General features: G+C 40.0%; 1 protein-coding gene across 3 annotated transcripts in view; it reads left to right on the top strand.

The window, feature by feature from the left end:
* The first annotated feature begins 8,304 nt into the window (after positions 1 to 8,304).
* LOC133480519 (guanine nucleotide-binding protein subunit alpha-11) overlaps positions 8,305 to 16,285 on the top strand; it is a 43,930-nt gene continuing 35,949 nt past the window's right edge. For 2 of the 3 annotated variants that reach the window (XM_061778664.1, XM_061778666.1), the window contains exon 1: positions 8,305 to 9,433. In XM_061778664.1, the coding sequence (XP_061634648.1) occupies positions 9,298 to 9,433 (136 nt within the window). In that variant the 5' untranslated portion in view covers positions 8,305 to 9,297. The remainder of the gene's footprint in view (positions 9,434 to 16,285) is intronic. The other variant, XM_061778665.1, reaches the window with a different exon arrangement.

Consider the following 16,285-nt stretch of genomic DNA (forward strand, 5'->3'; position numbering starts at 1 on the left):
TATGAGGAAAAACTAAATGTGAACAGTTAACATGTTTATTAAAAATACAATCATTTTATGCTCTAAACCTTGGTTGAATCAGCATTATTTTGGGACAAGAAAATAATAACAGCAATGACTGACTGACTGACTGACTAAAACTGAGGGTCGGGGCCCGAAATGGCCCGCCAGAAGTGAGAGTAGAATGCAATTAACCATTAAGCAGGGACGCAGATTTGTGACCAAAGCTTTTCCATTCTTTTTTTAATATAGTAATATATTGCATACTGCAATTCATCTATCATGGTCCTGCTGTATCGTGGAATTTTTGTGTGTGCAAATGCATTGACAATGTATTAAGGAAGTGTATTTGAAAAAGTTTCAAAGTGATTACAGTGTGTGGGAGGAGTATTTGAAGGTTTCAACTATAAAACAATGTTTAAAATTTCCTTATGGTCATATTTTCTTTTTAATACATGTTATGCTTTTGGTACAGTATGAAAAGTAAAACTAAATGAGTTTGTTTTTAATACGTTGAAATGTGATTTTAAAAACTATACCGTCACTCTATGTGACAATGTTTAAAATTTCATTATGGTCATATTTTCTTTTTTATACATGTTATGCTTTTGGTACAGTATGAAAAGTAAAACTAAATGAGTTTGTTTTTAATAAGTTGAAATGTGATTTTAAAAACTACACCGTCACTCTATGTGACTGTTCGTTCATATTATATTGTAACATGCAGTATATTGCAATGCTTTGGTAATACATGATGTATTTTAGGAATTTGGTTCTTGAGCCGAAACACCTTGGGAAACCCTTTGAGCTCAACTAAACGCCCTTGTGGAAATCATGAGGAAATCTGTGAGTCTGCATATATCGCGAGTCATCTGGCGCAATGTCTTGAGAGCAATCCAGAGCAGGCATTTTGTCACTCCTCCCTCCTCGCAATGCTGGTCTGCTTATTTAGATGTCAATCTTTTGTCTTCTTTGTGCCTGCAGGACCGGTCTGTCCGGGCCTTTGTAGCCTCACTTATACGGAGAACGCCTGAGCTCCCGGTTACCATGGAAACCAAGTGAGGTAAACGTGTAAGCACGTACGTAAATGGGGATCAAGGAATTGAATTTCAACTCGAAAATTGTGACAGAATTATCAAGATCTAAGGGATCCATTCTGCCACACAACTCTTCTTTGCAATCATAAAACAGATGATTACATTCCTTAATATAAATACCATTCATGGATAATACAAAGTACAGATTACTGAATACGAGGGTGCGGCTCCCGTGGAACAGAGAAAAGAAAGTAATGAGCAAAAAAAAAAAAAGACGGGAAAATGAAGTAGGGAATTACAACACAGAGAGAGGGCGTGGGCTCCACCATAGGAGGAAATGATCTGCCTCATTCTCCCAGCATGCTTTGGGGTGGAAGGTGTCTTGTGTTCCACCTGCAATGCGAATGACTCGACGGTGATTCAGGAGGCTTTCCTCCCTTATCGTTTTCTGATGAATCTTTACAGCCGCCCCACAGCGGCCGGCGGTAGTAAGAGTGTTTAAAAGAAGAGACTTTGTCCCCTTATTGGCTGGCTGCTGTGGGAAACAGGCCATGATCAATGATTAAACTGAATGAGCTCATCAAATAAAACATCCGAATATCTGCTCAAACTGGTCCATTTCAACATCTCAACCATTCAACTTGACACAGCTGAAGTTGAGTTTCAGTTTAGTCGGGTTCAGAAATATTTGGGGAGTGAGAACGGATTTGAAGGGATTTTTGCCTTTATACATCACCACATTGGAGTTGAAAGAAAAACATTATGGAAACTATTTTATTTGTACACAGTCTCTGGAGTGCCTACCCACCTATCAAGAGTAAAATTATACAACCAAGTAGATCATATGTTGTCTCCTTATTTCTGGAAATCTGCCCCTAAAAACCAGCCAATACGTCATGGCAAGAAATGTGATGTAGAAATACACTAATCGCAAAAGGTTTGCGATATTGGGCTTTTTTTCTTCCAAGATGAACATTGAATGCACTGTAACGTTTACAGGTGAACTTATTTTTACTCTCTCTAAACATGCCCAGGTTCCATCTGTTCAATTCTTTAGTACTTTATGCCTCACTAGCTGTTCTCGAACTAGAAGTTGAATGGCTTAATTCACAACAGGTGTTGGATCCATGAAGATTTCCAAGGATGACCATTGTATACCTTTCTGTGACTCTTCCAGTCTTTCTGTATCTGCCATCAGACAACATCTGAAACCTTGCATTGGTGAGTGTTGATCAATTGTTGGTGTTTGCTCGATCGCATGACGTCCAAATGCGAACAGCATGATGAAGAGGACTGTTTACATACTAAAGGCAGGAACTTTGCTGGTTGATAAATATATATCAATATATATATATATATATATATATATACATACAGTGGGTACAAAAAGTATTCAGACCCCCTTAAATGTTTCACTCTTTGTTATATTGGAGCCATTTGCTAAAATCATTGAAGCGAATTTTTTTCCACATTAATGTACACACAGCACCTTGTATTGATAGGGAAAAAACGTAATTGTTGAAATCTATGCAGGTTTATTCAAAAATTCATAAAAACTGAAATATCACACAGCCAAAAGTATTCAGACCCTTTGCTCAGTATTTAGTCGAAGCACCCTTTTGAGCTATTTTGGGATTGATGCAACAAGTTTTTCACACCTGGATTTGGGGATCATCTGCCATTCCTCCTTGCAGATCTGTCAGGATGGATGATGAACGTTGGTGGGCAGCCATTTTCAGATCTTTCTAGAGATGCTCAATCCGGTTTATGTCAGGGCTCTGGCTGGGCCATTCAAAAACAGTCACAGAGTTGTTCTGAAGCCACTCCTTCGCTATTTTAGCTGTGTGCTTAGGGTCATTGTCTTTTTTCCGAGCACTCTGGAGAAGATTTTCGTCCAGGCTATGCCTGTACCTGTCCGCATTCATCTTTCCTTCGATTGAAAACAGTCGTCCTGTCCCTGCAGCTAAAAAACACAATGCTGCCACCACCGTGCTTCACTGTTGAGCAGTGCCCGGTTTTCTCCACACATGCCACTTAGAATTAAGGCCAACAATTTCTATCTTGGCCTCATCAGACCAGAGAGTCTTATTTCTCACCATCTTGGAGTCCTTCAGTTGTTGTTTTTAGCAAACTCCATGCGGGCTTTCATGTGTCTTGCACTGAGGAGAGGCTTCCGTCGGGCCACTCTGCCATAAAGGCCCGACTGGTGGAGGGCTGCAGTGATGCTTGACTTCCTAGAACTTTCTCCCAGCTCAGCCACAGTGATCTTTTGGGTCTTCTTTAGCTCTCTCACCAAGGCTCTTTTCCCCCCAATTGCTCAGTTTGGCCGCACGGCCAGCTCGAGGAAGGGTTCTGCTCGTCCCAAACGTCTTCCATTTCAGGATTATGGCGGCCACTGTGCTCTTAGAAACCTTAAGTTCAGCAGAAATATTTTTTATTCTTGGACAAATGTGTCTTTAAAGGACCTTAAATGAACCTGAAAAGGCTGCTTGAGACCAAAATGTCAGACTAAAATGTCTTTTTAAGCATGTGTTCGTCAGCCTTTCTGTGGTTCCACTGATAAATATGCCTCCCAAATTTCATGTTAATGAGTGACTGAGGGGATGCTGAAAGAGACACTTTTTGGGGTTTGCTTTTGAATAGCTACACAATATCAAAATGCCAATAAACCCTTCTCATCATCAAATCAACAGATGAAAAGAATACCCCTGAGTCGGAAGGCATAGGCATTGTCCAAATCTTACATGCAAGACCTACTCTTGTGACTGTAAAAAGAGAGGGTTTACAGGTAATCTTCAAGAACTGGAAAGCCAGGTTACACTTTGCCAGTAAATATCTCCCGTGTTCTGGAATCACATTCCAAACGCAATTTGTGTCAAAATGAAAGTAAGAGAAAGTAAGTGAAAGCTAAGATCCGAAGCAATATCACGTGTCAAACGTGGCTTCTAGGCACTGCAATGCAAAAATTGGTCTTAAAAGTGAAAGGACAAAAAAGTCACGAAAGGAGGAATTTTAGGCCCTGTCGTGTTTAAATTCTATATTCATCTTTGCAGTGTCCTCAGGAGGCAAGAAGGCAACTGCCACAGTTAAGCTGATGACACGCAGCTGTACATCTCTATGTAGGGCAGTATGTCCAACGGATGCTCCTTTTTACTGTATTTTGGGACGTCCAATCCTGGATGGGAGAGAACTTTCTCCAGTTTAACCAGGACAAAAATAAAGTTTTCGTCATCAGTCTAAGGCCCAATGGGAGAAATTAAATTGCATGTGCTGTCTTGAAATCATTTTCCCCAGGTGAAAAACCTGGGCCATAGTTAATACTCTGAGCTCACTTTTATTCCACACATTAGAAATAAACAAAAATGGGTTTTTAATCAATAATCAATAATCAAGGCTACTGCCCCCCGCGACCCGGTCTCAGATAAGCGGAAGAAAATGGATGGATGGATGGATGGTTTTTAATCACTTAAAGGTGAAGTATGTGGTTTTCAAACTGCTGGCCAGAGTTGAATGTACTCATACTAATACCACACAAAAAATGTTTTCATGTTTTTATTGAATATAACATTAACAGTCCCAGGGTAGGGAGAAAAAAAAATAAGCAAACACTGGATTTAATAACTGGTTGACCCTCGTTTGGCAGCAATAACCTCAACCAATCATTTCCTGTTGCTGCAGATCAGACGTGCACAATGATCAGGGAGAATTCTGGACCATTACTCTTTACAAAACTGTTGCAGTTCAGCAAGATTCCTGGGATGTCTGGTGTGAATAGCTCTCTTGAGGTCATGCCACAGCATCTCAATTGGGTCGAGGTCAGGGCTTTATATATAAATTTGTATAAAGCCGGAAAAGGTTACAAAAGTATCTCGAAGTCTTGATGTTCACGAGCCCACGGTTAGACAAATTATCTATAAATGGAGAAAGTTCAGCACTGTTGCTTGGAGTGGCCGTCCTGTAAAGGTGACTGCACAAGCACAGTGCAGAAAGCTCAATGAAGTTAAAAAATCAATAAATAAAAGGCTGAAGACTTACAGAAATGACTGCCACATGCCAACATCTCTGCTGCCCAATCCACCATACGTAAAACATTAACCAAGAATGGGGTTCATGGAAGACCACCACAGAGAAATCCTTTGCTGTCTAAAAAAAGATTGCTGCGCATTTGATGTTTGCTAAAGGGCACTTGGCAAAATATTCTGTTGACAAATTAAACCAAATTTTAATTATTGGTAGGAGCACACAACATCGTGTGGAGGAAAAATGGTATTGGACACCAACATCAAAACCTATCCCAACTCTGGAACATCTGGAGGGAGCATCATGGTATGGGTGTGCTTGTTACCTCAGGGCCTGGACAGCCTGCTATCTCCAATGGAATTCACAAGTTTATCAAAATATTTTGCAAAAGAACTTGAGGCTATCTGTCCAACAGTTGAAGCTCAAAAGAGGATGGGTGTTGCAGCAGGACAATGATCCACAACACAGAAGCAAATGAATAACCAAATGGCTTCAGAAGAACAAAATACACGTTCTGGAGTGGCCCAGTCAAACTCCTGACCTCAACCCAATTAAGATGCTGTGGTATAACCTCTAAAGGGATAGTTCATTTATTTATTTATTTATTTTGGTATTAGTATTCTTTTTCGTCCCACTGTATCTATGCAAGTGACAAATAGTTACAGGCAGAAACAATTACATACTTTTCCAGTAGATGGCAGAACGTAGAGTTAACCTGTTGTCACGGAATAATATCTTTCTGGTCAACTAAGCAGGGCCAAGAGTAAGTACATGTTTTAAGTTCAATAAACTGAAAGGAAATCTTCATTATTTAAGTCTATGTACTTATTGTGCCATTTTTCTTTGGTGGTATAGCGTGAGATTTTTCCAATGTAAAATATGTGCCTTGGTTCAATAAAGATTGGGAAGCACATGAGTACACATTCAGTATGTATTTCTCCCTCTATATCATATTCAATACTGCTGACTTGAAGCTAAGTGATGTTAAATTGATATCATGACTTATTTAGTGTACGGTACTTAGGAGTGACTGAAAAAAAAAATGCCTTGAAGGCGAAACCAGTGTGCCATATCATGGTGGGTGTGTCTGAGCGTCCCAATTGCAATTAGATCCAATGTCCACAAGGTGTCACTTGACTCAACGATAGAATTTGTCTATCTGTCTTTCTGCCTGTCCAAATCACAGCTTCCTCCACATAATTACAATTGTTGCAAATCTCCAGAGTTTTGGTCAAAGTCTGCCTGTCTGTCTGTCTCTCTCTCTCTTTCTCTCTCTCTCTCTCTCTCTCTCTCTCTCTCTCTCTCTCTCACACACTGTATTAACATGTCAATATTTAACAATTTATCCTAAACAAGCGCCAGAAATGACTTTTACTAACTTTACATTGCTTTTTAAAAAAAATATATATTTTGACCGGTTCAGCGTATTTTTGAGGTTGTCGTTAAAGCTTAACCCAAAACCTGTTCCACTGTACTAAACTTGCATGACTGTCAGTTTATTCAGTATTCGTGTCATCTGTTCTCTAACCTTCTACATTAGAATAGCAAACATGACACATTTTTGTATTTATTTATTGTAATGTCACATTTACTGGAAAGGTGAGACATTTTTCCACAGTCTTGTCATTTGTCACTCAAATAAAGAAAAGTTTCTTCAAATATTGACAGTAGCTGTCATGTTACCTGTGCAACCAGGTGTTCTTTTTGGGTTGCAGAAGCTCGAGCCACTGACACACATCTAAAGTTGAACACAACCAAAACTGGTTCCGAGTTGTTCTAATGTCTATCCCCCCCCCAACCCCCCCAAGGAAAAAATATGTAAAATTATTAATTTTATTTCAGAATCACACTGTCAGCATCAGCATCTCTGCTGGCCTAGCCACCATCATAAACACTGACCTACATTTACAGCCTAAATTCTTGTATTTGGGGAGTTCAAACGCAAAAGCAGACAAACGACATTTAGACCAAAATAGCGCTACGCCTACGAGCAGGCAGTCGAACACAGCATTGTTCAGTGGTGTATTTCCTAACCCTGCAAAAACAAACAACTTCTTTGTAATACTCATCAAAAGTAAATATTTATTTCAAAAACCGACAAGTGCCATACTTTTACTGCGGGTCGCGTCATCTCCTCTAAAGCCAATCAGGGGCCCATACGTATTTACGCCATCACATATTTGTCAGCAGGGGCGTCGAACAGGGGGGAAATAGGGTACAACTGTCCTGGGGCCCTGAGCATTTTAGAGGCTGACCTTTTTATTCACAAAACATTTCACATTTCTCTTAACTGAAGCAAGTAAAAGCAAAGTTAACCACTCTATAATACAATTACATGAAACCAAAATAAAGTAAAACTACTCATCCTTTGAAGACACATTCTATACGGTGATAGATTTAACCCAGCATAATGTATGTACATCATGGCAGCTGCTTGGTAAAACTAATTTACAGCAACATATGTGAAGAAAAAAAAAAACTTTGGAGTTTCCACTGCATTTCTGCACTAATTCTACTAGCAATTCTCCATATGTCTTTTAAGTTGACATATAATGCATCCATTAATCTAGTGGGTGTGAGCCTATTCCATCTGACTTGGGGCAAGATGCCGGGTACAACCTGGACTGGACGTCAGTCATTTGCAGGGCACATACAACTATAGAGAACCATTTAAGGTCAATTTAGAGTCTTCAATTAACCTTACATGCATAACTGCACAACTGTGAGGCAGGTGTGCTAACCACTGGGTTCGCCATGCCATTTTCACAATTTAAAACAGTTGCAAGGTGTTTTAACAATATCTGTGGCATGCTTTGTCAAAATACCTCATGGATCAAGAGTTACAGAATTTTTTTTTACAGCATTTTTGTAGCCATGGTGAAATTGGAATGTGGGAGGAAGCCAGAATACCCGGAGAAACCCCAATTAAGCACGTGAGGACAAGCAAACTCCACAGTTGAACCCTAAACCTCATAACTGTGAGGCAGATGTGCTAACTCTGTGTTATAGCAATTTCAATTAGTACAATGTTGTCAGGCTCAAGTGTAATCATCCAGACGAGGTAGCTAAATGTGAGCACAGCGTAACCGGGGGGCAGACACGCCTCCAACGAGGAAGGAAGTAAGGAAAGGCAGGAAGGACGGGAGGAAGGCGTCCTCTCACACAACCTTGCAACGCCGTGAATCTCCAAGCCCCGCCTTTCCACGCCCGCATACACACGTCTCCATTCGCGCGGCGGCCTGTCAATCAATTAAATGGCTCGTGACATCACGGGCAGCGGAGTGGATGACGAGGAGGGGCGCTATTCCAACCAGGAAAAAAAAAGAAAAAACACCACCAGGAACGATGAATTGCCCAATTTGAGTGTCAGTATTCAACACTTTGAGGGCTCTTTGCCCCCACCCTGGAGAAAACGTTTGGACAAAGTGCGCTTCCTAGTGATGAAGTTCCTCCCGTCATTTCGTGCTTTTTTTCCGCTGCAATTCCAGGGATGGCTAGTCAAGCTAACGTAGCTCGCTAACTGGTTAGCTCGTCCATTTAGCCATTCCCACTCTCCCATAACTTAACCCGTTGTATTATTATTATTATTATTATTATTATTATTATTTTTAAAGCGGTGATGTTATCTTCTTCAATGTGCAAGTCGAATGTTTGACGCTGGGAGCTCGTCGACGTGTGCTTGCGGTAGATGGACGGGCTGACGGGCGGCGTTTGCTACCACTGCGCGGGCGTAAAGTGTCGGCGTCGGGGCGGCTAGGCTCGCGGGTGGGCTTCGACAAATGTGGCAGGGTCGGCCAGCAGTGTCCCGCTGTCTCCGGGACACGAGTGATTAATAAAAAAAAAAAGGCTTTTGTGTGCGTGTGTGTAGTTAAGCTTTCACGACTGAGCAACGGCGCGGGGAATGATTAAAAAGGTGTTGGCACACTGGGAATCAGATTTTTTTTAACCCCTCCACGTTAGCTAGCCTGTTGTATTTTTTTTTTCTTCTACCAAGAAAATGGTCTTTTCCATCTTCTAAAACGTCGCCTTTTTACCACTTATCTTCGGGCAAGTCTTTTTTTCCGTGTAAACCGCTAATTTGCATACGAGTCTTAAGCTGTCAAATATTTGTCACCGGCAACGAGCAAAGAAAGTAGCGTGATCCCATTCGGCTGAACGGGATTCCATTGACTTGAGCTCGGAAAACCTTTTCCGAGTCCCCCTTCGTCCGTCAGACAGGGTTTTTCTGGCTCATGCGGTGATGACTCTTGACTCCATGATGGCCTGTTGCCTGAGTGAAGAGGCGAAGGAGTCAAAACGGATTAACTCTGAGATCGAGAAGCAACTGCGGCGGGACAAACGGGACGCCAGGAGGGAGCTAAAGCTGCTTCTGCTGGGTAAGCATATTAATCATCCTACACCGAGTAGACCGAGGTTCCAAAATGGTAAATTTTCATGCCGTGTTATTTCAGTGCAACTTGTGGTATGCAAAACATTGCACCCACTTTTCGCATTTACATGCTTTTGACGGACTTGTTAATATGCAAATTCGTGGTACGTTGTGGTGACTGGAACTCTTAACAGCTGCTTGACCCCACATTATAGTCAACTTGTTGATACAGTTTAATAAGAAGACATTTTATGTTCTCTCCCGGCTTTTCTAGTCATGCCAATTTTAAGTGAACTGTTTACCAGAGTGCTACGTGTACAGTAATGTGTCCTCTTTGTAAGCAGCTTCACAATTCTTGCAACCATTAGTCTTTTTTGGGTGAGTTTCTGCCTGAATTTCTTTGAGATGGTGCATTGTCATGCTTAAAGCTGATTTTGCTCATGGAAGCATGGCTCTTCTTTTGGTACCATGGAAGAAAGTGGTCAGTCATGAAGAGAGCTTGTTGGACCCTTAAGGGTCCCTGAAGGTGTGAAAATGACCTGAAAAGTATGTGGAATGACTGACTGACCACTTTTTGGAAATGTGTTTCTGTTCCTAATATTTTCAAAGCTTTTATGCTGTATTATTACTAATAGACAAACAGACTCTCTGTAGTCTCCTTGGTATTTCAAAGTCCCATATTTCACCAAACCGACTTTCTAGTGTTTCAAATGTAATATTGTCTCTATTGTCTCAGTAAACACGTTAAATATTAATTACAAATCGTCCACGCATTGCTGAGTTCCAGATGTTTTTCTGTCGGGAGGCCTGAAATCAGGTGATTCGAATTTCTCGAGCTTATCTACGTCACTAGCAAAGATCTCCTCCTTCCCGTTCCACTCGAGCCAGCACTGTCAACATAACAAAGACGTGTGCTCTCACAAGTCACTCTTCTACACTGAGGCAACCGATCAGAGGAAAGTTCTGGCGTTAAACTTCACACCTATGTCCCAGTATTGCTTAATTCCCTTACATACTGGCCAAATATGGACGAAGTGGGTACGAAAGTGGGTCAAACAGAAGTAGCTGTCAGAGGGGCCTTTTCTGGACACTCGTATGACAAAACCAAGGTGTTTTTTAAATGAAATTTCTTTTAATTTCGAAAAAGAAATCCCTTTTAATTTACTCTTGAAAAGGCTGGATGGGATTTTCTCATTGGCTGCAATAGAAAGGTCCTCAATAAGGTGACCCCCAGTAAACGTGACATGCACACATTCTGTTTTTATATTCTAAATGTGTTGACAAATCATCTGGCAAATTGAGGGAAGCACAAGTAGGCCTCTGACTCCTGAGCCTCTTAATCCAGATACCATCTTGGATTAAAACTCCAGTGCTGCTGACACTTTGTTCACAATGAAAACTTGGCATTCTACTATTCACGTGTAATACCAATAAGCATTTGAATTGCCTGTAGCTATGCTCATTAAAACATTCAATCCAAAATCCATTTATAGCGGTAAAATCTGCATGGGCTGGCTAGATAGGAAAAAGTATAAAACTATCCGTCAAGTGTCATCCTGTTTTCTTTGAAATGTAAACACATCAATATGGTGCAGGCACTAATGAAACGAGGCACACTTTATAGACCTCAATTATCTGTCATGGTGTCTCGTAAAAGTTGCAGGAACAAAAGAGAGGCTTGCAAGTTGCAAACATGTGGTCATGCAGAGGATGCAACAAGCCTCTTACACAGAGAGCCTGCAAAATTGCCACATCAGCGATTAGAAGATTTGACATTTTCCTTATAATCCAGCAAAATGGGATATTGCCACAATCAGATCATTTGGTCTGCGCCAGTGTCTGGTGTGTTGTAAAATTATTGTCGGACAGCAACAATTGCTTCCAACACAAACATGATGGGACAAGTGAGTGTCTGGCGTTAAACTTCACACCTCTGTTCCAGCATTGCATAATTCCATTACATACTGGCAGCGTCCTGCCTGTATTACGACTCCAATGCAGGGTGTCCTCAGTTTACGATGGTCCCGACATCCGAGGTTTCGAGGTTACAAGCGCGCAGTTAACCAGTTTGCGCAAGAAGTTGCGCTCAGCTATCACACTATTTATTGTTTTTCATTTGTTTGTTTTATATTTATTGCATAAAAGTTTGAATGGAAATATTTACCGTAATTATGACTTAACTACTGCATTTAGGTAGGGTATGCTAGTGATAGACTAGGGTGCCTTCTGACTTGCGTCCAAATTTGAGTTGCATCGGACCTGGGAAAAATGTGGCTAAACAAGTGCTTGTGGCTATTTGCAACTATTTGCGCTAGTTCTTATGGGATGGAGAATCTGCCTCCGATGTTAGTTATGAAGGTAATCGACAAACATTACCCCCTCTTTCCAGTAAAAGATGGAATTATACCCATGTTGCTGTTGTGTATAAATGGCACAGACAGAATTGGAGGGATGACGATGACCCGACAATTTTCCACCTAATAACAGAGGCAAATGTCCAGAAATTACAGGCTTAGAAGGACCCCAGCATGACTATGCAGTTTGTCAATTGGTGATCATCAAAGTTGTCTTTCTTTGTGTCCAACATTGGTTACCTTCTTTTTACATTTGTATGACAAGTAAGAATGTTGAAAAAAAAAAAAAAAAAAAAAATGGCACAACCCAATATGCTGCAAATTAGGTCTTCACCATTCTTCATTTAATTAATGTTGTTTTTTTGCCACTAACTGAAGTGGTTAACTGTATGAGTGTTAATAATGTTGAGAGGAATTGCCTCTGCAGTTAACTCATTCACTTTAGTGGACATTTATTCATCAACTGGAATCCAGCCGTCTACCACCCCCAAATATGTTTTTGAAAGGGTAAGTGTGGAAGAGGGTCTTACCCAGCTTGTTTGTGAAATTCAGGTTTGTAAATCACTCGTTTTAATAATTGTAACAATACTTTACACTGATCTGATTGGCTTGATTGGTATCGGCCCATAATTAGCATTTTATGCTGATCGGCTTTAATGTCACAATTCGCTGATCATTGATCATCGTGTACAGTATATTTGAATCCAAAAGCGTGTTTATTTTTAGCCTTGTCGTGTGTCTTTTGACGTAGTACTGTAAATGTCTGACAACCAATAGTTATTTAAAAAAAAAAAAAAACATGTCGGCGGTGTGGGACAGACATGTTTGAGACAGACAACACGTTATGTGTGTCTAAGACTACAAGACAAATTTGGTGTTTCACGATTGCACTATGTCAGACTACAATAAAATCTTGTTCCGATACCACCGCATCCCGTCTTTTACGATCACGCAGCCTTTATCTTGTCAACTCAAAAGCGACTGGATACACTCGTTACCATGGCGACGACATCGCGACACGTGTATTATAAGAACAAAATGGGGGAATACGTGTGGTGGTGGTCACCGGTGCTCAGGAGATTATGTTCATTTAAGGCTTGCTTGAGGTATGTTCACGTACATTTAATATAATACCGCTCTCAAGCAGGCAACAAAACATTATGTAGCCTAGCAAGCTAGTGCTAGCACTAACGGTTGTGCGTAAACATGCCAGCGTTATGTCAAATCATGCTCTAAAGTTTCGGTGTGTGTGAAGTAATTTAATTTGTCATTATTTCTGTCATTTTGGAATGTTGGTTTGACCTGACTGATTAGAATACATGACCTAACTAGAGCAGTGATTTCCAACCTTTATGGAGCGAAGGCACATATTTTACAATTGGAAAATCTCATGGCACACCAACAAACAAAAATGTCACAAAAAGTAGCTATACACTAATTACTGTATGTACTTCCTGCCATCTAATACAAGAGCATTTATTTGTTCTGTCTGTCACTATGCCTCACTGGCATAGATAGAGGAACAAAGATACATTATTTCTTGTAAAGTAATAATTTTTTGAGCAGTTAAGTAAAATGTGATAATTTCCCACGGCATATTGAAGATTACTCATGGCAGACTAATGTGCCACGGCACACTGGTTGGGAATCACTGGACTAGAGAAGATACTCAGTATACAGTACAGAAGTATATACAGTAAATGAACAAGTCATTTAAATAGACACATTGGTCCATCTTGTGATCAGATCGGTTATCGTTTTTTTTTAAACTCTGTAATCGGCCCCAAAAATCCTGATCGTGTAAAGCCTAATTGTCACACGTTAAAGGACCTATGGCACATATTTCACTAACAAATTCTGTAGTTTTGGCTAAAGAAAATGAAACTGGCAGTCATTTCCAATAATAATCTATTTTGGAGCAATCGGTAAATAAGTAATTTCCCTGGGAACGCCACTTTTATGTCTCCAAAATTAATACACCGCCATGTCGTGGTATGACGTCAGCGACAGAACTGGAGACCAAATTCGCTGCATAGCCGGTGTGGACAAAGGAACTTTGTTCAAGTTGGAATGATACCTTATATTGCGATCATATACCATTGCACACTCACATCACCACCCCAAAATTTTGTTAAATCGATTATTTAATATATGCTAAAAAAAATTGCTGATTTATTATTGTTTCATTGATTAAAATGGTACAAACTAGGGCTGGGGGGTTAAATCTAAATTTAACCCTGATTTAGATTTTGGCTTCTTGGATCATAAAAACATTAAAATTGAACAAAAACAATTGTGCTGAATGGTGTAGTCTGTGTTTGCAAGTTCCTGTGTTGTAAAAGTACCCTGAATGCACCGTTGTTTGCAGGAAGCATCTGGCGTATGTTATTCTGCCCTCCCTGAGCGTGCTTTAAGATGTTTAATGACACCCCGGTTGGAGTTTAGTTTATAATTAAACACACAGCAAAAAGAACTACACATGTATATTTAAATATAACATGCGCTTAGTTTTAGAAAAATCACCACCTTAATGCTAGCACTCAATTGAAAACGCTATTGACGGGCTAGCTAAAATTAGCATTCGAAGTGTGGGAAGGGATTTACTTTCAAATAATGAACACAGACAGGTAGTATAACTATGATCACAGGCATATATTCTTAATCTACGGCAAACGAGTCATATTTATAAAATTTTATTCCAACTTTCTTCTACTTTTTATCTTCATGTGTGTATCTCCATGCATGCGCCAAGGCCAAGGCGCGCACAGCAGGATCAGCACGTAATTATTTGTTGTTTTTTTTATTGCTATTTTAATAGATTATTTTACTTGTTACTAATTTATTTTCTGGTTGTTCTTTAAAGTCCTATTTAACGCTGAGTTTTAGTAGTTGAATAAATGTTTTTTCAAATAAGTTTTAAAAATCAATGAATAGTCATGTTTATTTATGAGCAATGCAGTCAATATAACAATGATCTGACTAAACCTGTGTATGTAAGTGGAAATTAATCTGCAGCGTTTACCTCCATATGGCTCGCGGCTTCCTTCCTTCTGCAACAAAGCATCGCAGTGATCGATTTTAACCAAACAAGCTTACTCAAATGTGTCTAAACACAGTTTTCATTCGTTATTGTCTAAAAAAACAAACAAAGAAAAAACCATCCAGACTTTCAGTATAGGCGACAATTACACCACACGGCTTTCAAGACATTCTGAGCGTTCAAGAGCGTTTATAAATATGTTCTCAAGCTGTTGTTACCACTTTGAATTGGTTAATATTGAAAGCGGACGCCTTGCTCATTTTGGATTTTACGTCAATGGAAAGCAAGAACTTGACAAGACATGGTGTGTGTAAGGTATGTGACTCAAAAATCAAGTACCTTGGAAATCACACCAATCTGAAAAACCACGTTAGCTGTTTCCACCCAGAAAAGCTAACACTACTGTTACTGCAAAAGCGGACCCGGCCCAAACAACAACAGTTGAAACGCTTTCAACTTTGCTACCTAGTTCAGAGAAGGTGAAGAAAATTACCCAATCTGTGGCCGCTTTCATAGCAAACGATTTCCAACCCCAATTCCAATGAAGTTAGGACGTTGTGTTAATCTTAAATAAAAACAGAATACAATGATTTGCAAATCATGTTCAACCTATATTTAATTGAATGCACTACAAAGACAAGATATTTAATGTTCACACTGATAAACTTGGTTGTTTTTAGCAAATAATCATTAACTTAGAATTTTATGGCTGCAACACGTTCCCAAAAAGTTGGGACAGGTGGCAAAAAAGACTGAGAAATTTGAGGAATGCTCATCAAACACATGTTTGGAACATCCCACAGGTGAACAGGCTAATTGGGAACAGGTGTGTGCCATGATTGGGTAGAAAAGGAGCTTCCCTGAATTGCTCAGTCATTCACAAGCAAAGATGGGGCGAGGTTCACCTCTTTGTGAACAAGTGCGTGAGAAAATAGTCGAACAGTTTAAGGACAATGTTCCTCAACGTACAATTGCAAGGAATTTAGGGATTTCATCATCTACGGTCCATAATATCATCAAAAAGTTCATAGAATGTGGAGAAATCACTGCATATAAGCGGCAAGGCCGAAAACCGACATTGAAGGCCTGTGACCTTCGATCCCACTGCATCAAAAACCGACATCAATGTGTAAAGGATATCACCACATGGGCTCAGGAACACTTCAGAAAACCAATGTCAGTAAATACAGTTCGGCGCTACATCCGTAAGTGCAACTTGAAACTCTACTATGCAAAGCCAAAGCCATTTATCAACAACACCCAGAAACGCCGCCGGCTTCTCTGGGCCCTGAGACATTTTTGTATTTGTTGTTATAAATACTACTCAATTCAGACTCAATTCATTTTGCCACATCCAAAAAGTGTTTTTTCTTCGAGCAGAAGAAAGTTGCTAGAGAGAGTTGTTTATTTCTTTTTGACAGGAGAGAACATTTTCATAAATACAGGGATGCTAGAGCTATTTATT

Source organism: Phyllopteryx taeniolatus, chromosome 7, assembly GCF_024500385.1.
Source record: "Phyllopteryx taeniolatus isolate TA_2022b chromosome 7, UOR_Ptae_1.2, whole genome shotgun sequence".
Lineage (NCBI taxonomy): Eukaryota > Metazoa > Chordata > Actinopteri > Syngnathiformes > Syngnathidae > Phyllopteryx > Phyllopteryx taeniolatus.